At 42.9% G+C, this 22286-nt stretch overlaps 1 protein-coding gene and 1 long non-coding RNA gene across 3 annotated transcripts in view; both read left to right on the top strand.

Moving 5' to 3' along the window:
• The window catches only part of LOC142558554 (ATP-binding cassette sub-family C member 3-like), a 66483-nt gene that overhangs the window by 9397 nt on the left and 34800 nt on the right, over nucleotides 1-22286 (top strand). The window contains exons 4-10 of the mRNA XM_075670687.1: nucleotides 11510-11650; nucleotides 13145-13279; nucleotides 14094-14164; nucleotides 16417-16530; nucleotides 18134-18265; nucleotides 19100-19262; nucleotides 21246-21497. Of these exons, the coding sequence (XP_075526802.1) occupies nucleotides 11510-11650; nucleotides 13145-13279; nucleotides 14094-14164; nucleotides 16417-16530; nucleotides 18134-18265; nucleotides 19100-19262; nucleotides 21246-21497 (1008 nt within the window). The remainder of the gene's footprint in view (nucleotides 1-11509; nucleotides 11651-13144; nucleotides 13280-14093; nucleotides 14165-16416; nucleotides 16531-18133; nucleotides 18266-19099; nucleotides 19263-21245; nucleotides 21498-22286) is intronic.
• LOC142557611 (uncharacterized) lies at nucleotides 270-9285 on the top strand. Of its 2 annotated transcripts, XR_012822797.1 has the most exons (5): nucleotides 270-614; nucleotides 1820-1876; nucleotides 2931-3120; nucleotides 4204-4509; nucleotides 9236-9285. It is a non-coding gene; the product is annotated as an uncharacterized LOC142557611 (long non-coding RNA). The 2 variants fall into 2 exon arrangements; XR_012822796.1 differs by lacking the exon at nucleotides 9236-9285 and having other exon boundaries at nucleotides 4204-9216.

Raw genomic sequence — 22286 nt, forward strand, 5'->3', positions numbered from 1 at the left:
CCCAGCGATAGATATTTCAAACACAACCACACTCGGACGAGCAAATTTTGCTTCTGCCAAGTGAACGTAGCGGGTATTTCAAGACGCGTGTTAAATTCATGGCTGTTTCATTCGTGAACATTACTTAAGTAACGTAAAATTTATCAGTGAGCAAAACAGTTTTTATTTCAACGCAAGGAAACAAAACCGAAACTAGCGCAACTGTTTTGCCCAGTTGTGCAGACACAAAATGATCCAAAGCTGAAGCCATCAATAGCATGACGCCATTTTTAAGTTGCGCCGCATCACGCGCGAGTACGTTGTCGTTGAGTAGTTCTGAAATCGCTACGTTAGGGGCGACTGCAACCAGGCGTTGCGGCAAGTTACGGTGGGAGCTTCTGTCCGTGCTGTGTGATTGCGACGAGGGGGACCGCCGCCAGCAGCAGCGTGTCGCCGATTTCGTCTTTGCCGACATCGCGCAAGTGCAGCTCGCCGGACCGTCACAAGCGCCCGAAGTGCTGCGGTTTGCACAGCATCTTTTATTGTGATATGGGAGATCGCAACGGACAGAGACGACCAGATGCATACGAACGACTACCAGCGGGGAGTGACCTGTGCCATATTTAACGTCTCAGGTAAGCATATCAGCTTTTGTTCCGAGTTTACAAACGGCGCGTACTCGGCCCTTCCGGTATGGCTACATTTTGCGCCACGTTTCTCTTGGCAGTTCACAGACGTTTCTTAGGCATGCGTGCGCGTATGTATGCGAAAATACTAGTGACCGACGGAAAGCCTCAGGCGAGCATCTGAAATTATTGCAAAGCTGTACTGCCAGGAGAAACACCGTTCTTAAGGACCCTAGTGACGAGTGGCCTGTCGCATCGAAAAATAAGTAGAATATCAAGTACTGCGTAACTTGAAGTGTAGATACAATACTAGCGCCAGTGTGACTTTCGCATGGCGAAGACAGGTAGTCGAAAAGGCAGCTTGTGTATTCTGAAGATTTACTAGCGCTTTAGGCATATTACCGCGAATAATAAAAGCGCTACAACGCTGTACGGCAGTGTCAGGCGATGTGGCAGCACAGAAATTTTAAGAGCGGTAAAGCGGCTGCATGCACAAGCGAACAGACACAGCGCTTTAAAAGCGCTGAAAGAGAACAAATTTTTTGTGCATTTGGCTGTAAGTAGAAAACACATTAGCTCACAATCTAAGCCTATATATAATGTATTATTTTTACTTAATCTTTATTTTCACGGTTGTAAATATTTGAAAGCATGAATATGCTGCAACATTTATATAGTAAATCCTACTAGGCTTACAAAACCTGGCTGTGTTATGTGGTGAAATTGTAATATTGCTACTGGATTTTCTATTTTGAGTCCGGTGTTTTATGAAAAAGAGGGTCTTTTTATTTGTAGTCTTATGTTAGTGCAGATATTTGGCGAGCAGAAATGAGTTGATTGCAAAGTTGTATCTCCCGGTGAGCTGCATATGAACCCAAATGTATCCTGTCTTGGCTATTGCAATGTGCATATAACAATTTTAGGTATATACAGCCGTAGTTGGCTTAGGCGCTGTAGCGTATTTTGTAAAATTAGAAGGCTATGATTATTTTACTGTTTTCATGCAGAAATACCTTTTTTTCTTGTACCAAGAAACGCTCACAGCATTGAATGAGATAAGGTGTGGTGTATTTTTCTACTAATTTAATAAAGGAAATTTCGTCTGCGGTGTATCAGAGATTAGTTTACTTTCTTTTACTAAACAATGCGTTGTCTCTTCTGCTACTGCTGTTGTTCTGTGTATTTTTGTAATTTTGAAATTTACTTTACTTTAGGTATTCAAGAAATGGCAACATCTAGAAGAAGACGCCATCTTATCCAGCCTGTTATGGGTGAGACAGATCGTAGCAGGCACTTTTGCATATCTCATTAGCATATGATGCCATTTGTTGTAATTTTTGTGTCCACTTTCCTGTCTTGATGCATTTTACTATTATTGTGCAAAGGGTAACAGTTTTACATTTAGACAGAGTAATCGCCCAAAGGGGAGACATGGCTGGAGGTGACAACACACACAAACCTCCTTTGTCCGTATCTCTACGTTGCGCAGTTACTCTGTTGTTATCTACCAACAAGCCCAAGTTCCTCATCAGCTACATTTACTAATGATCCGTTATTACAGTTTCATTGACATCACATTGAAAGTACAGAGGTACACAGGAAGACAGAGACGTGAACTGATGAAGAGCCGTTGAACAAGAATCTCTGGAGCCAATATTTCGACAGAGAAGGAGATTTTTCTTCTCAAAACGTTGGCTCCAATGAATTTTCTTGTTCTATCACTATTTAAAAGAAAGCATCATTGCTCTTGCTGAAGTATTATGCATTATGGCATAAAAATTAGCAGGGTGAAATATCAGGAATGTCAGAATTCTTGTATATTCCAGTGCTGGAGCGAAAGCCAGGAAAACAAGATGTAGAGAACCACATTGTCATTTTTCACTGCCCAGTTTGGCCAGCTTCATTCCGAGCTTGCACTTTGTTGCATTAACGACCACTGGAATTCGTTAATTGAATTACCTTGGTGATTTTCTTATATTAAAAGATTTTGAACTTGTATTAATGCAGCTTAACATAATGCATGTAAAAGAATTTACAATGACATTTTAAGGTGGCAGGCTTACAGTTGACTAGCAGGTCACTTGATGGTATGAGCTCAGGTTTAAACCGAGCTTCCATGCACTAACCAGTTACACATTTTTTGTTTCATTGTTTGGATTTTCATAAACATAAGTACTGTTTCTTTTTTGTCAGGCTTCTAGTTGTGTCGTAGGACCTAACTGTTTATCTTTATTTGTATTGGTAGCCATGTTACACAGACAGCTCAATTTTTATTGTAAATCGTGACATGGTAGGACTAAGAACATTTGTGCAAATTTGTTGCAGGTGCACTCTGGCGGCTCCTACCCCTGCGTCCTGCCACCACCCTGTCCTGACTACGTCCACTAGGTAGTTGGGAGCCTTTGGCGGATTCTGTTACTGCATCCTGCCGCCACCATGTCCCGACTATGTCCACTAGGGAGTTGGCAGCCTTAGTGATGATGCCAGCAGGCTGACAGCCGACAGAAAAATTCAGGTAAATACCTGTAATTAAGCAGCGTCTTTTTGAGTGAAATGGCTTGTAGTCACTCAGCAATAACAGAAGTAACTTCGAAGCAGTTTAGACTTCCTGCTATCCGTGCAGGGATGCTCAAGTCCATGCATTTTGTCTTAGCCGCCAAGAGGCTATGTGTATTAGGCGAAATGCGATGCAAATTTTGAAACTACAAGAGACCACTTGTACAATTTTTTTCTTGCTTAACACAAAAACTACTTTGATAAAGCTTTACCAATTTAAAAACAATACAATGTACTCTCATAAATGGTATTTGGCATAAATTTACTAGGGCTGCCTCAATGGTAAGTAGGCCGATAAACGTACGCCAAAACTGACTTCTTTTCCAAGTTCATCCTCCTCTCTCTGCACTGCTGCATAATGTATCTTTCTGATACCATTCTTGCACACAGGACAAGTCCTAAACACATAGATTGCATAAATTTGCAGCTTTTGCTGTAGGTCACTTCTGTGAAAATAAAGTTAATAAGCCATTTTGTCCATTTTTAATCAGCCATAATAAACTGAGCCGTGGCTAATAAGCAGTTAAGTTTTTGGTGTAAGGCCTCTCTTCATTGTCGTTAAAGATTCGGCCCTCTTAATGAAGGAACCATATTTTTGGCTATGCCATTTTATGATGCATTCTTTGGTGCGTTACACAAAATTTGACATAATGTTTATGCCAGTAAATATATTTTTTTGCTTTAAGTATTGCGTGAAATTGAGATTTGTTCTATATTGAAGGGCCCTCAGTGTTCAAAATAAAATTCCAAGTGGTCGTGTGCCAGGTTGGAACAGCTGGCATGGAATAGCCTACCTACACAAATAGGGAGGGTCATGTACACTTTATGTTAATATACTATTATTGATCCACAAAAGACAAAATGAAGGATTCCGTCCTATAAGCAGCTCTTTGCATTCATTTCCACTTTTGCACATTTATATACCTTGAGTCTGGTGACTTGTGTCTGTTTTCATCATCTGCTATGTGCAGAGGGTAAACTTCAGATTTGCCCTATGGTACAGAATATTTTGGTGCTAAATATATGGATCTGTGTTTTTCAGGTTGCCTCGAAATTTTACCCAAGCCATGCCGCACACTCGGGCCAGGCCTCGTGCAAACGACGTATAACCAGGTTCAACGCATCAGGGTCGAGGGAGTCCGGAGATAAGGCAACCTGCTGTGCAACCAGCGTGCAACCTTTGGTGACCCCTCTACATGTGCTACCTATTTGACAGCTGTGCCTCACTTTCATCTATCCAAACAGCATCACCGACTGTGATCACTTATCGAACCATGGATGAGTGTTGGGGTGGAGTGATTTGAACAGACATTCTATTTGTCTCTTCAAATTCTTTGCAAATATTTCTGTAATTATAATTCATATGTGTCCTTAGTATCTAGTTTTTAATAGTTCCTTTCTCTTAGAATTCTCACCATCAGCTCCTGCTATTCTAATGTATACCTGCCTTTAAGCCCCGTTTCTCGTAGTTCTTTTGTACTTGTGGATGTAATTGATAGGTTCTTAATTCTTGTTGTACAGAAGGCTAAAATGCGAACTTACTGCATTTTTTCTTCCTTTGATAATCTACAGCACTGCAATGTGTTCAAGAAATGTAACATAACACAGGCTCTGGTGCAGGATAAATTTGAGAGCAATATAGAGTACTTATTTCAAGCACCCGTTATTTTTGAAAAACTCAAGGATATAGGAGCACAAGAAAGAATATATTGAACTAGAGAAACATAAATTCCCCTCATGAGTCTGGTAATAATGTGACTTCCTTTCACTGCAAAGATACTGGTACTCGCATACAAGGTTTGAAACATGAAAGCTATGATACCCTTGGCATTTCTCAGTGCTTATTTGCCACACTGACGAATGTCAAAGGCAGCTGCATAGGTTTCATGCACACATTGGTTGTATTACACCTTTTGAGTATTGCATTTCTCAAACACACGGGTTTGCAACAGTGCTTTAAATAGCAGATGTATTTCCTAATTTTCAGAATTTGTTAGTGCAAGAGTAACGCTACAGATCATGTAAAAATAATTTTACAGACTATATGTCCATGGATGCATGCTTCTTCTGATGACGTAGCAGTGCCATGTGGTCGGGGAATGAATGTCTATTTCAGATTTAAATATTGGCTTCCAGGCCTGGGTTAGTCTCCTACACTTAGTATTCTAGGTCAGAGCCCAGTTAATATAGGAAAGTGAATTAAACTAGGAATTATAAACATCAAAAGATCTTGTTCGGGACACTAATGTAACAATCAGCAAGGTTCTTCGTGCATTCATTTCCAGATTTGCGAGATTATATTTTGACTGGTTTCATTAATGCGAGAACAAATATTTCTTTATTCTCATACTAGAATTGGCTGCCCCCATTCGCACACAACCCTTTACAGGCTAAAAATTAAGTGTTATAATAGGCTGTTTTTTCGTTATGCGCCCTCAGTGTTAAGGGATGCAAACGGTGGCATACAACAGAATGCAGAAAAATGTCTAAGGAATGCAAGCAGGGCATGGGGCTATTTAGGCAGATGCGTGCGTGTGCTATTTATAAAACTCCCTATGGTATGCCTCAAGGTATTTTGTAACCCTTTGGTAGAAACACTGACACCCATTTAAGGGGAAATGCTCCTCGAAACAACTTTTTAAATTATTTGTGCTAGAAATTTGAATGTACGGCCGTTCATAGGGAGTTTTATGTAGACTTGAATTGTCATTGGTTTTTGTGTAGCTGGTGTTCTTTAGTTATGTCCTACATAGTGGCAATATATTTTTATGGGCACTTGTTTATAAAAGTTTCACAAATAGTTTCATGCTGTATCTTATTTAGCTAGTTGTATACCGCAAAGTGGTGATACCTATCCAAACAGCTTGTACAATTTCTGGAACTATGCAAAAAATATTAGGCCACTTTAAATAATTTTTGCAGATTGCAATTTCAATTAGATATTGGTGTTCTGCTTATCTTGAAGAGTATGTACGCCAAATTTAATTTGTATAGGACATTTATAAGTGCACAAGCTCATTCTCATGCTATTGTGAGAAAAAATTATTGAAGTATTCTCAATAATTTTTTTTTTCAGAGTACATGAGAGGTATGCAAGATTAGTATGCAGGCCTGCCTGCCTACTAATCTTGCATACTTCTAGTAACTTTACGTGCTGTTTGAATAGATATCGGCACCTTGCAGACTACAGGGAGTTGAGTTAACTGCAGCACACTGCTTTTTGTGAAAATTTAATACACAAGAAAGTGCCCGCAAATATGACTATATTTTGCCGTTGTGTAGGACATAACTCAAGAAGCAGCTAAACAAAAGCTAATGGAATATATGAAATCTGCATGAAGCACTCTACAATTGGGTCTCTTTTCAAACCTCTAGTACAAATAATAAAAATATTTCGAGTAATATTCGATCAGCAAAACGTTCCCGTTGCTACAGTGACCTACAACATAGCGATGCAAAGCTTAAGGCAAGTCCTCTTGTCGAAGTGATTCTGGGCTGTCTTCCCAAGGGCTTCTGTTAAAGACGGTGAATTTTCCTGCATTTACCAGAAGTGCAATACTAAAATGTTTGTGAATGTGCGATTGGTATTGGCACACTAACAGAAAAAAAGACAGCTCTGTGAAATGTAGACTTGAGACGTGACCTTGTTGGACATTTATATTTTGACTCCATGTATTTATGTTATGTTTTGTACTGAGTGTTTCAGCGGTGACTGCCACTAATTATTGAACATAGCTGCTTCATGAAAGTGCGACAATTTTCACTACCAGAAATTTATAGCAGTGGCAGGCATTAAAATTACAGTACTCCATAACGTCTACTTTGTAAGAACTCGGACTAGCACCAGTTCTGAGATACATATACCCAAAAAGTAATGATCAAATAGATTTCTCTTCCACACAGAATTGTCACACAAGGCTTACAGAAGGCTTTTTGGCAAAGTAATATCTGAAAGAGCAAAGCATTTTCCACCAAGTATGGTGACAAATATTTCAGAGCTGCCAGTCTGAGGACTCCTACAAGCTAACAATACCTTCAGCACTGACTAGCTTCAATAATGGGATGTCAGCGTTTTGCTGAAGTTAATGAAACTTCAAATATTGTGATCTTGTTTAAGAAGACATTTGAAATTAACATGCAGTTCTAATCCCTGTCGCTTTTGTAAATATTTGCCAATTATTTTTTCAGGCTACAATTTTTGATAATAATGGTATTCATTGCAGAAAGAGCTATTACATGGCATTTAATAAAAAAGGTACTGGTCGTTGTAGATTTTCGGTCTTCAGCATTTGTTCTGTTCCATAGCTGTTTCTTGAAATCTGAAATGATGTACTCATCTCTTTGTTAGCAATAAACAGGGAAATCTGTCAGTATGCTTTGTTTAAAATGGAGCTGATCAACCCAATAGTTAGGCTATTCGCTAATTATAAATTACAACGATAATAGTACAGGTCCATAAAAACAGACTGATGCTGAATAACAGCTGTGCCCAGCTACATCCACGCAGCTGTGCGACACAATTTGCATGTGTTCAGAAGAGCCAAATTGCCCAGAGAGAAAGCAGCAGTAACTCATTTTTCGTCATCTTGTACAAGCAGATTATGCGCTAAATGTAATTTATGCTCAGTAAATACATAAGTCAGTCATGTGAGGTGTCTCACTTTAGGTTGCAAGTTGGAACTTCTTGCAATCTTGCTTGTTCTTATTTTGTTTCCTTTGTGAGCATGAGTGACTTAGTTGCCTTGGCACATATTGTCAAAAGTGTTTCTTCATCAATGGGAATCACAAAATTTCAATTACACATAATATTCCCAGTTACTGATATGGTAGACTTCGAGCTTAATTCTCTTATTTTTCATACGTTTATCTACTACGTAGTTTTATCATTCATTGAAACAAAACCATGCAATGCACAGTGGCAACCCAAATTATAAATATCTGTTGCTTTCTACCTTGCTCTACAACATTATGAAGATACAAAGCAAAACTGTAAGTTTGCAATTGTCCCCCATAACCAGAGTTTCGCTTAGAATTTGAAAAACAAAATTGACATCCTGCTATGGTGTGAGAGTTGCTTTGGGCACCAAGTGAACTGCGTAGCACCTGTGCTAGAGTGCACAACAAAGCAGAAAATCGCACCAGATTGGAATGGCAGTGGTAAGTTAATTTCACGCACCATTAATGTGGCTTATCATCTGCTCCTGTTTTGTTTTGTGGGAACGCATACATTGGGAAGACAATTTTTTGCACCAATCTTACCTTAGCGGGACACCAGAGAAAGGTAGAAATCAAGAACAGGTATTCACACTTTGTTGCCCACAGTGTATTATCTGGATGTGTTTCACTCTACAAAAGACTACTGTGGTAGATAATCATAAAGACAAAAGAATTAAAAGAGGTATGTGTCAGTCATCCTTCGATGACCTCCAGTGTTTATAGAAACACTTCTTTCTGTATATGTGCCAAGCCGTAGGGAGGCTTTACGTTACTCAGTCATGCTTTCCAAGTTAAAAATCTGAATAAGGACAATCACAAGAACATTGTATGAGTGATTTGTAAATGTGGCACCTAATGTAACTTATTTACGTGCGTGCTGAGGGTAGATTATAGCCAGTGCATAATCTGCTCTTACAGGATAGCTTGTCATGAGTAAAAGAAGCCTTCCTCACATCTTCCTCTTTGTTTCTTTTGGACATTGGTGCACCATGTGTATGGTTACAGCTGCATGCATGCAGCTGGGTATAGTTTGTTTATGTGTTCTGCTTCCTCCCTTGTCCTCATTATTCATGTGCAATCTTTGCCGTAACAAAATACAGCTACCTGTGCTACATATTTTGTCAGCGTGTTTGCAATATGGCAGGTTTTGTATTAGTGGTTATTGCAATCTCTGAAATTGTCTGTGTCAGCTATTATACTTCGTCTTGCAAAAGTATGTTTGTCAACATAAATAAACAATTAGTATAAATTTTGCTGTATTTATTTTTGTAATATCTGTTGTGAAGCTTTTATACACTGTTGCACGTTGTATGACAGAATAAAATTGATGCACAACTTTTTAATGTGGTATTTTTCAGATCAATTTTCAACTGCCACTAACATGCACAAGTTGTGGGGGAAAAGTGCCAACAAGAGTACCATAAGGTAAGACAGCTGTTCTTACTGTTAGATTGGATTATCAATTGCCGACCAGTTGTTTTCAGCAAGCATAGTATAACGCATAGATTATGTAATCTAAGTTGGAATATTGTTTTTCTTGCACTTGATTATCTGGGTCTCCTTTGTACATAAGTGCGGCCTTTTTTATTTGTTTGTGTAGCTTACTTGCTTAATATGCTAAATCGTAAGTTCTAAATAAAAACACGTCTCGAAGAACAGTGAAATAGGTTTAACTTATAAATGTTTTGACATTAGAGACTTGTGCAGTGCTTAATTGAACTTCTACATGAGTTACCTAATATTTTGGGGTCTCATTATGGTTCTGAGTTGCATTGCAGTGTCATGCATATGCACCTGCAGGCTACATATTGGATGTTTATTTAAGGCTGTTTTGCTTGGTTGGCTATTGATTCCAGTTTAATAGTAATGAGAACTGTCTTGCTTTCATGGTGATTCTGTGCTGACTAATACATTTGAATTTTCCAGAAGACAACAAAGGGTGATGAAATGCTAACTTATTGTTGCTAACCTGCCACGTCCTTTTTGGCAAGTTTGCTATGGGTTCTTTTATGTTGTCTTTTCACAGTAGTCATCTTGAGAACTAGCCGTAGTCGTGTGTACTTACAGCAAAAGTTGGTGACCCATTTTGAAAAGTGGCTCGACACTGCCATCCGAGAGTCAAACGACTTACATGGATTAGTTATTTTACTCTATTTGCAAGAGTCCTGCACCACACACTAAGGGTAACTTGACACACACTGCTGGAGTCGTCAGACTCATCACGACTAGTTGCCCGAATCCTTGAGCAGTGGTCATGTGACCCTTTATCTTGACTCGTCTGACTCATGCAGAATAGTTAACGGGACTCCCTCAGCAGTAGTCGTGTAACCCTTTTGAGAAGGTTAGGAGACTACTACAAGAGAGTGTGCATGACTATTGTGTGTGGAGTCACGTAACCACCTTGTATCGAGCACAGATAGTCTCGGGACTCTCTGCCGAAAGAGAGTTCGGGTGTCTCCCACAAAGTGTGTCGTATACGTGGCGAGTCCAGACTCTTCGAAAAGAGTAAGCGGTACTCTTTTTTTTCTTAGTGTGTAGAGACCCACCCGAACATCTACTTCTTGGCCACTTCTTCGCACTTACATCGCTCTGTATTTAGGTCACTCGTCTTTGGCCGCTTTATCCAGTGTCCTCGAGACACCACATCCGAGCAACAGCAATATATGTTGATAGGCACCATTCCGATGTTGCCAAAGTAATGCAGGCAAGTAATTTTTTGAGCGACAAACAACAACCAAGTAAGCAGTTAGTTGTGTTGTTCTCAAGGCAATCTCGTGGAAAGCGTTGGGTAGCTAATGCAACGTTCCGTATGGCGGAATACTAGTGTACCGCTAGCAAGGCGAGGGCACAAAACACCAAAACACACAGAAAAGGCAGGCACTGTCTGTAAGTTCCCATTAGTGGCACAGGTTGAGTCATCTCTCCTTTATGCCTCTCTCACTGCCTACCTGTAAGTTTGTGTTCCCTTCTGAGTCTTCATCTTGCTCCTGCTACACTAGCTCTCAAGATTACGTACCAACAAGCCCGAATTGAGACAGCAGCTGCTCTACATGGCAACCTGCGAAAAAAGCTGTGATAGTGACTTGTGCCGCCCCCATTTTGTGCGCCAATTCCCGTTTCGATACTCATCTTTCTTCTTTCCTGCATCTTTAAGGCGTTTTTCCCTGCGTAGGGCAGCAAGCCAGATTTTTTCTTGCTAACCTCCCTGCCTTTGCTTTTCGTCCTTCTCTGTGTCATAAATGAAAAGCTTTCAACGCCGAGAGCCGGATCGATAACCTAAAGCGAAAAATTGATGTACATTCTATTGCATCTTTTTGAATCTTCGCTTTCAAACTTCTAAGAGCTGATAAAAAGGAGTCCATCTTGTCGGCTCTTGAATTAGGCGACCTAAGGTATTCTGCATGCGATAGACATGATGCATGCGATGACATGGGCTTTACTAGGCGAACATCATCCCTATTATGTCAGGAAATCTCTCTGCTGACTTTTGCACTCAATTTAATTGAACTTCCTCAGTGAGTCTTGAACTTTAAATGTGCGGAAACAAGCCGGCGTCATTTTTTGATACCAGACAGTGTACGTTGCCATAGAAGTTTCATTAAGCTGGCACGATGACCTTATTTTGTCGACAGGTGGCGATGTTGGCGGTTGCGTGGAAACGGTGGAGGAAGTGCCTTCCGACGTCGGGATTCGTCTGCACACTGCTGGGCTTTTTGAGCACAGCTGCCGTTCTCGACGCCGTCCAAGACTCCATATTTCTGCGAGACAGCCAGGTATATATAGGCTATATATCAGTGCCTTACCCATAATATTGCAGCGTTAACCGGTGTACCCGGGAAGACCTGCTGGACAGATAGTTTTCAGTTTCCAGAACGAGTTAGGCAAGACAGAATGCAGCGCAAAAGCTGCACCTGCGCTCGCGTTCGTGTTTGTAGACCAGAACCATTTACTCTCGCACCTACATTTGGAGCAAGCGCGAATAATCTCCCCCCTCCCCCCCTCCCCCTTCTGCGCTATTTGTCGGTACGAGTTGCGCGGCTTTGATGACGGAGCAGTTGGCGACAAAGCCATGACGAGCCAACAGCGGTGGCAAGCATGCGATAAGAACAAGGCTGAGTATTATCGCGGTCGCCCTTGCCGCCAGTTACCGTAGCCCCCAGCAAAGAAAAATGGCCGCCACCTAGCAGCGTTGCAAATTGTCGTCTATAGATCGGAATATGAAGCGCTTGATTGTAGGTGACGGCCATCTTCTGCAGGGGGACTTCGGTTGTAGGCGGGAAGATTGGCCGTGGTAGCTCTCTGGATTGCGCCCGCGAAATGCGGCGAAGAATCGAATCCGCAACATCTTGCTCAGCAGTATGAACACCATAACCATTTAACCACCGCAGCGGGTGAAAGTTAGGACGGGAGGAATAACGTGAAACTAAGGAGCGCCAAGCTGTTGCAATCGGAAGAAGAGAAGCAAACAAGAAAGATTCCGGCACGACCCGTCTTACGAATAATTTCGACATCATTGCGATCAGCGTTGACGCAATGTAGCAACACACCATATTACCGCCGCAGAGACGCCTTATGTATGAGGCGTGTACTGCAGCAGGGTACCTCTGGCCGCGACATGCCGCGCCATCTAACGACGCCGCCGGGAAGTCAGCGAATGGCGCATGTGAATTTATTTCAGGTGAGATTGTCTAGATATATATGACGCGGGTTCGACTGCGCCATGCACATCAAACATTTTGAACGCTTTTCTTTTCTTTTGTCATTGAACAACTCCACACAGCCAGTGGTACATACCCAATGACCGGAGTGTGCCTCAAAAAGATCCATTGGACAGCAGCACATGCCATTTGACACAAGCTGGCGTCAAGGAGGTTAAATGAAAAGCGGCACACATCCAGTGTCACATACCCCCCACTGAGACAAGTTGGTCCGATGATTGGTTTCGAGTGCGGTTCCCTCAGCACACAAATGCTTAGACAGACAGACAGACAGACAGACAGACAGACAGACAGACAGACAGACAGACAGACAGACAGACAGACAGACAGACAGACAGACAGACAGACAGACAGACACCGGGAAGCGCGTGGAGCAGAATGCTAATTGCATTACAAATTGCGCTTTTATCCTTTGTTGCCCTTCATAGCAAATAAGTGTGTTCAGCTAGACAGACACACACAGACAGACCGACAGACACCGGAACATGCATGGAGTAGAATGCTAATCGCATTATAAATTGCGATTTTATCCTTTGTTGCCCTTCATAGGAAATAAATGCGTTCAGCGATCACTTCAGGGAAGGCGTCCTCGTTGTCACATATCTTTTGGTGGTGTGCATAGCCGGGAACTTCATTGGTGCCGGAATACGTGACCAAGTCATCTCCATGCCAAGGTCTGTGCGGGTAAGTTCCGCCGTGTATCTTGCAGCATTCAACAGGGACATTAGAAGTGCAGGATAAGTCAGTGTGAGCTGGCATATTAATTGCCACAGAACGCTCCGTAGTAGCTTTCTTCTTTTTTTCAGAGGGGACAAATAACTTGTAGTGGGCGTCACATTGCAGCTGATGATGACGAGGACGATGATGAACTTTTAAACATGACACTTATCTGGTTGATTTGGCAGAGACGGCGTCAATATTTTGGCATCTCTTTCGTCCTTCGGTTGTTTCATCTATTGGAATAGTTATGCCTGGTAAATGTTTGGCTATGTAATGGAAATTCTGAAATTACGTTTTTCACCACTACAAAAAGTATTCCTAGCCTTGGTCAGGCGATTCTGAAATCTGAATTCATCGTACGCTATTTTGGATGCCAAGTCCATACCTACTTTTCGTGGTGACTGTAATTGTATTTTAGAGTTTCGAGCCTCTGGCACTGATAAGAGTAAGTTATTTGCATAGTTTTGCTCATTTGGCGATGTAAATTAAATAACACAATATCATGTACGAAACATCTGAATTATTTTTTTCTTGATGACGCACTTCAATATAACTATAAGCGCTACCAGTACGTGAAAGTGGAAGACACGTCACGTCAGAGAAAAAGGAAGCCGTAGCCAAAATCAGAACGCCACTTACATCCAAAATCCGCTTGGAATGACTAGCGAAATGGCTATGGTGCCATTGAATGCCGTCATTCAATGTGCTCGCTCACGGTTTTTGGAAAGGTTTTCAAAAATAAAGTCTTCGTTTTTTTTGGTCACGGTTTCATGTGCAGACGTATCAAGGCTTTCTCGACGAGGATAGCGTGTCGCCTTTCGCCAAGATATCGTGCCTGTGCCTATTACCGTAAGTTTTCACATGATTGATTGATTGATTGATTGATTGATTGATTGATTGATTGATTGATTGATTGATTGATTGCATGTAACGTTGACTGCATGTAGCCCTTCCAAATGTACATTTGGTCACGCTACACGAATAAAAGTTCATTTGGTTATATCTGATTACCCATCCAGTTTCATAATGGCGTTATACTTCTGAGTTAGTCGCATGTAATAATAATTATTATACTTTTTTACTAGCACGTCTGCAGCTGATTTGTATTAGTACTGCCAAACCTAAACCAATACTAGTATTGCTTTTTTATATTTTGCATTATTTGTTGCAACTGTTGCTTATATCTTTACTTATACACTGTACAGGATATACTGTACAGGAGGTCCCGTTACAGTCTTTGACCTCGGGGGCTCCTCCTGTATAATATTCCCTTGTACTGTATCTTGTCTATAATTAACAAAAAACTCATTTAGAAAAAGCGACACTGGGACTGTGAGAGACGAGGATAAGGATGCTCCGGGCTTTTTTTCAACCACCTGACATTATTTCTGTAACGTGCAGAACTAGACGTAATTACAAGAGAGATTTTCTTTTTTTTTTTTGATTTCGCCCTCGTTTAAATGCGGCCGCCGATTCTGCGAATCGAAGCCGCCACCTCGGGCTCAGCAGCAAGACGCCAGCTTTCGCATAAGAATGTCGTTAACCTGTCCCAGAGATTTGGGGCTACTCGAGGTGATAAGGGAAGGCAACTCCAGAAATGTTTAGGTCAATTGCCTCATTATATAACCTTTATGATAATTTGGTACGAACTTTTGAACATTTTTTGTATTCGCCGGTTTCGTGCATTGCTCTCTTTCATTTATTTTGTTCTCTCTGCACAGACCTCGAGTCCGCAGTATGAATTGGATAATTAAACAACATAAATAATGTAATGAATTATTACATGAATAAAAATATTATGAATTAATTAGTAAATAATATCCTGATCGAGCGTAAGCAGCATCGGCGGCCATACGCAACTTTGTCGCTGAGAAGAAATCTGCCACTAGTTACGAGTTTTAAGCTAGTCCCATAGAAAAAATTGCTGTTATGTTGTAGTACGTAATATCCTGGTTTCGGGTACAAGGAAAAATATAAATACTTAGAATATGGGGCACAGTATAATAGTGCCTCGCAGTGCCCGCAAAAGAGCTACGATACGGAACTTAAGTATGTCGCGACGCGGCATTAGACTGGGGGATGGGAATTCTACATAGCATTTCCGGTAGAAATGAGCATACTCGTACAAGGCAGAAAGCCAGATGGTTTGGGAATCCACGTGTGAAGCACCAATGTCAAGCGACTAAGCCACAGAACACGTATGTAATGCATGTGCTGTGTATACATGTTTCGTGTTTCCGCCTGTATCGTATGTAATAGCGATAATGTGCAAAGCTCCACGCACATCTCTCAGCCTTGAAGCATTTGCGTGTCCGTCTACGGCGATTTTGTTTGCTCCGTTGAATATACATGGTAATGCGAACATCACCCACCACGAAGGTGATTCTCCTTAATGTCACTTCTTATATGGCGGGCCTCAAAACATCTCGTGAAGTCGACTAGTATAGCGAAGAATATCGCGAGGTTAAATTACGTTGACGCTATAATTAATGCTGCGCGATGTGACGCGCAAAAAGCGTCCCCGCATTAGCAGGAAGCAAGCAGGAAGGCTGGTACACACAAATGCACACAGGTACAAATAGAAAACATGTACTCACACGCTGCATCACGTTGTCTGCAGATCGATGATTTATTTTCAGTCGCACTGCCACATAGTATGTATCGTCCTTGCTGTTTTTTCAAGTGCGGGTAGCGACGCCCCACCTAGCGATAACGCAAGAGGCTCCGCAACATAGCTTTTAACTTGCATCACGTCTGTACTAACATGTTGGAAGCGTATATATATATATATATATATATATATATATATATATATATATATATATATATCACTGTCCCAATAAAAGCCAGTTGAAGTTTGCGCATGTTGTGTGTCCCTTCTTCGTTCGACATCCTGTCTTTGTGGGCGCGTAATTCTCTGAATAATCATTTACTGGGACTGTCCACTCACGCAGAGAGGCCCTATGTCTCGTGGCAGGATTGGTCAGACAAACGTCTCTCCGTTGTCCCATCGATGGTGTCCGTTTTGTTGCTTTTTGTCGTCACGCTTGCTAGCTGTGGGTCGCTGTTCTTCAGATGTTCTCCTCCCTCCACTGTCACAGGACCTTCAAGGAAGCGGGCAGGAAAGAGAAATCCAAGCTGCAAATCCCACACCTGCGAAGAGCAGTGCGCTGCAAGCGTTTGGTACACGTTCTGATGTCACGGCTGCCCAGAGGGTAAGCTTATAATTACACTTTCGACTTTTCACTTTTGCAACACTATACCGCGGCATCTGGCGGTAAACAATAAATGCCGCAGTTCCGCCAGGAAGAATTGAGTGCCATAGCAATCAATTCTTCGCCAGCTATACGAAGCTATATGATATAAGTACAGTAGTTTTATCAGTCGTACAAACATGTAAGCATTCGTTTACAAGCTAAATTAACAAGCATGGAGTCAGGCGCGCAGAGACAAACATGAACCCATCTCACTCGATGACCACCTGCACTCGCTGTCGAAACACAGCTTTGTCGTACGGCAACACCGACACCAGTGAGGCAATACAAGCTTCGCTTGAATAATAATAATAATAATAATAATAATAATGATGATGCCTATATATATATACATATATATATATATATATATATATATATATATATATATATATATATATATATATAAAGGCGTTTTTATTCAGCTAAACGCACCGCAGCTTCGCTGCTCGTCCTTCTCCACTGTAGTGTGGAAGGGGCGATGATTTTTTTTTAATTGCCGTCACCGTTGGCCATGCAGTTGCATGACGTGCTTGGCGTGCCCGTGCTACAGCTTCAACAAGCATAAATGTCATGGAGGAAGGAAATAATTAGAGAGCATCGCTCGACACAATTGAAGCCAGGCGTATGATCTACCACGTGATCGTCGCGTCAGTGCACGCTTTAAGTGTTAGCGCTCTCAATCGCTGCAGGTGGAGCTACGGCGGGGTGGTCGATCAAGTGTGCATTCATTAAAGCCTAAAGGGAGCTAAAGCATACTCGGCCAATACGCTGAGTTTCAGAGGTCACGTGTTAGACGGATACTGCGAGAGAATAAGCATTCACCGACGATTACGACATTCCCTAATTGGAAATTTGTATGAAGCTCTATACGTGTTTTCATTTCGCGATATATTGACTGGCGCGAACAATCTGTCTCGTACGGCACGTTGCAAACGGAGCGAAGTGTGGCGCGACTGCCTCGGTGATTTGGAGATTGCGAGAGGCAGCGCGCGGGGTGACGCGTGGGCGCGATTCACAGCAGCCGCCGCAGACAGATCTCTGCTCATGCAGCACTTTGTTTCCATATATGGGCTCCGTGGCATCATCGGTAAACAGACGACGCGCGCTACTCTGGCGCCATCTCATAGCCATCGTCGCCGCACTATGCTTTTCCTCTCACGCTTTCGCCGTACCCTCCTCTTACGCATTCATCCTCGCGTGTTTCATCCCCCGCTGCGGTCTGCCTTGGCTCTTTCATCTCTCGCTGTGCTCGTACGTTCGCTAGATTACGCCGACGCTGAAGGCTCACCGCAGGAGCGGGGGCCTAAGAGCTGCTATCTAAAACGTGGAAAGCGTGTCTTCACGAACAGTACGCTTGCGAATGATGGCTACGTGACGCAATACAATCTCCTAGTTTATTTGCTTTCTCCATGATAAAAGTCCTGCAAGGTGGCGCTGCTGTGGGTTGTAGCGAAACCGGGCAGCCGTTGCACAAACACAGAAGTCTATGTTCCAAGCAGACGCTCAGCATCTCCTGGGCGATGAGCATAACTCTCTGTTTTCTGGTATTCCCAAAATCAAGGCGCACACCTCGATCGCCGAAGGCAGCATTCCTGCGGCGTGTGTTCAGCGTGCTGTGGATCGACGTACTGCGCGCGTTGCTTGCCACTGCGGCCTACTACTTCTGCATATTCGCAAGGGTTCCTGCTCTCGAGTAAGTATAAACACACCTGCAAGCCTTATAACATGAAGGATAGCGCCTTCGAAGTCAGAAAAGCGAGGAGTTAGATAAATATACTAAGATTGCCTGTTTTCTCAACAGGGTTGTTTTTAAAGATTGTTTAAAGATTGTTCCACCAGAGGCACTGTGCTTTGTTGTCTCTGCAAGAATGGCCTGCACCACAGACAAACAGAAATGCTTGGGAAGTTTGATCATAAAATGACCACGTAATTCAATTCAGCCGGACTCAGACTCACTAAAGTGCTACTCAGCCAGGCTCACTCGAACTCAAGCTCACCAGAATTCTACTCGTCCGGGCTCATTCAGTTCGAGTTTGAGTAAGTAGACTGATACGCGAGTTTGCCGACCTATGGGCCTAACTCTATGCATAACTTCAGCGTACGTAATGAGGCTCTCAGCCACGGCGGGTAGGTCTATTACTATAAGGTTTCGCAGCCTCGCGAAATAGAAAGGCTACTAGGCAATGGCCAGCGCAAGCTAATTTCTTGCATCTAATGATTCATGACGACGCAGTTTTACACAATTTCGCGAGAAAATATTGCAGCTGTGAACTGCAAAGCACGCGCCCCGTCTATGCTCGTATACCTGGAAAAACAATTTATGCGGATCACTGTCACCGCCGGTCCACGACCACATTAAATTCAAGTTCCCTCGATAATTTCATAAACGCTCTTAGCTTCACGCGTGACTCACCACATTACCAGTAGTGAAACCGCAGAGCCTTTAATTGCGCAATGTACTCACGAAATACATCGTGTAAATTTGTACCAGCGGAGTAACGCTCTTTCTTTGTTTTCCCTTTCCGAGACTACTGATCGACAGCGGAGGTAAAAGCGACGTGCTGATGTCGTCGCTGCTGTTCATGGCAACATGTGTCGGCGAGTGCCTGCTGTCCTCCTACAACATGGATCTGGTTATCTTGATCGGGAGCCGCCTCCGGGCGCTTCTACAGGGAGTGGTCTTCAGAAAGGTGCCAGACAGTTCGCTTCAATTCTCGTCATTCTGGCCTTTAATGTTTTTAGGCACTCCGAGAGAACGCGTGACTGTGTGCAGACTAGATAGCCACAAGCGCTGTGGAGGAGAGGCAAAACTATGCAGCGAGAAAGAGAGAATGGGAGAGAGAACTATCAATTCTACTTGGAGAGTTTGGCCTAGCAGCCGGCTTTGCATGATACTCCAGCTGTGATGGATGAAAAAGTATGAACGAATGGGAGCGAAAAAAAAAAAAGAGCAAGACGCCTCAACGCATATACGCATGCACGAAATTCACTACCGAAAAGTTATTTACAGAATCTGATTGAGGTCTGTACCCTACAGGAGTGCTTTACGCATCTCAGCGGAACGCAGTTTAGAGTCAGGACCCGGCCATAGTCCAAAAACATACCGCAGTTCAAGTCGCGTGTCATGTCTCCTACGTGCAATAATGTCAAAGGGCATACTTACACTGCATTCCAACACAATTCCTGAAGTTTCTATGTTCAATACACGATATCTTACCAAATAATGAATTCACGGAACCTTTATTTCAGCTCAGGAACAAGGAAATTACTACCTTTAAACAAATCTCCGCCCCTGATCACAAAAATGTTCTTACACTAGAACTGTACGTAAGGATAGGTCACAGCTACTAGAGATGTAGGACAATCTATTAGTGAAAACGGCCGGCCAATAGCAACGTCTGTTGTGAGTCAAAAGTTTAGTCAGTTTGGCCCCTAGTGTTCCGCTTAATACTGATGCACCGTGTACATAGAAGCATGCATGGAAACAAATAAAACGAATGTCTTGATACATACATACATACATACATACATACATACATACATACATACATACATACATACATACATACATACATACATACATACATACATACATACATACATACATACATACATACATACATACATACGCGCACATACAAACGAACAAATGCACACACAAAGTTAGAAGGGCGGGCGAACAGGAATTTTAAAGCTGGTTCGTTTACAGAGCATGATTGACGACCTAACCATGACATGCATGTGAACAGTATACCCCGAAGCGCACGCCACAAAGTACACTTCATATAGGAAGATTACCGTGTATGCAAGCCCGCTATAGGTGTTTTTACGTTCACATCACCTTTTCCGTGTACCAGTAAAAAAACAAGCTGCCGTTTCGCCAGGAAAGAGAAGCATTGATGGCGATAGCCAAGTATTAGAGAAGTACTCGAAGTAGGGTTCGCAGTGCTACCCATCCTATAAATTGGAGCCAACGTTCGCTTACTAATGAAATTAACAAGCGTGGCGTTACGCGCGCACAGACAAACACGAACAGTAATGTTGGTGACCGCGAATACTCGCTATCACAACGCGCTGGCGTGCTGAAGAGCGCAGGCGGAAGGAAGCGAACGCTCGAGCGCTTCATGCTGCGTTCCGCTCCAGAAGGCGCCTCCAATACCTGAGATAACACGACCGCTCCTGCACTAGGAGCGCGGGAAGATGGCGCATACGAAGCGACCGGCCCTCTTTGTTCCCGCAACTTTTGCGCCCACCACAAGTTATCTCCAAGATAGAGAGCGCGGGTCGCGTATGCGCTCAGCCGCGCGGACAGCCATGCGCCGCCAATGCGGGGCTAGAGGAGAGCAAGCGCCTCTCACCTGCCCACACCCCTAGTGCGCGCTTGATCACCACGTTATAACTTCACTCTTAACGCACTCGGACGTTGTACACAGGACATCAAACCAAAGGCGACGGCGAAAATTCGCCTGGACTCTCCCTACGACTGCTACCGCAAAAATTAATCGTACATTGGAATATGCACTGTAACAACGCTTTTCATTATCATCACGATCTATCCTAAGGACCCATATAAGATGAGAACTCCAGACTTTGATTTTATGTGTTTTTTTTTCAGTATTGAAAAGAGTTCCAATAACAATCAGCCCAATTCGTGCCGCATCGCGTTCGCGCAGGCGACGCTGCTCTCACCCGCGGCAGCCCAACCCACTGGGTACGTGGCTTCAATACTGGGCGTGGACTGCCTGCAGCTCTGCAACTGCGTCTACCCACTGCCGATGCCTTTGTTGGGTGTTCTTACGCTGCCGCTGCTCTTCTGGATGCTGTCGGAGAGGGCGGGTGTCCTGCCCGCCACGTGTTGTGCAGCCTGGGCGCTCGTGACGCTTCTCGCACCCTTGGCCTTGCTGCACGCACAAAAACGCTTCTGGGTAAGCCACCAGTGGCCCTGAACCATCAGTGAGACAAGCACGTATTATTGCCAACAGTGGCCAAACTGAAGTTCACGAGCTCGCACTGTACTCCTCGGGGTCTGGTTGTTTGGTACGACAGTGATTCTACGTAAGTTCCGACCATAAGCTTCATCATCGACCTATTTCAGATCCACTTCACGGTGAAGTCTTCTGCCAGTTGTAATATATAAACCCTGACCCCATCTTATGTCCGCTAAATTTATATTCTCATTACGTCACAATCGTGGCCTCCCTTGGCATACACTCTGTAACTAATGGAGAGTTCGACGGAAGCCTGCCTGATCGGGATGGAGGCTGATAAGGAAATATGTACACCGACCAAAATAACTTTCAAAACAAGACGTTTCGACTTCTCTACGGAATCATCGTTAACAATGGTGCAAAAACCGTTGAAGTGCTTGTTTACGTAGGTTTCGTAATTGTGTAACTATAGTAACTCTGTAACTCTAACAGAGCAACGGTTAGCTGCTCTATACACTACACGGCATTCCCTACGCCACTGCTTCCACCTATAATCCCACAATGATATCGGTATTTCAAGCACCACAACATATAGTTTGAGGCCATGGCTGGACTTCGAAGACGCCATTCCTCTGTTGACAACGTCATCGACCTCTTAAAACTCGTACATTAAGAAGAACACCCCAAGCGTATATCGGTTGCGCTTTTCCTCGATGCGAAAGGCGCATATGATTACGTAACGTTTGAAGCTATTCTTGATGCTCTAGAGAATATTGAAACGTTTCG

Source organism: Dermacentor variabilis, chromosome 9 (genome assembly GCF_050947875.1).
Source record: "Dermacentor variabilis isolate Ectoservices chromosome 9, ASM5094787v1, whole genome shotgun sequence".
Classification (NCBI taxonomy): Eukaryota; Metazoa; Arthropoda; class Arachnida; order Ixodida; family Ixodidae; genus Dermacentor; species Dermacentor variabilis.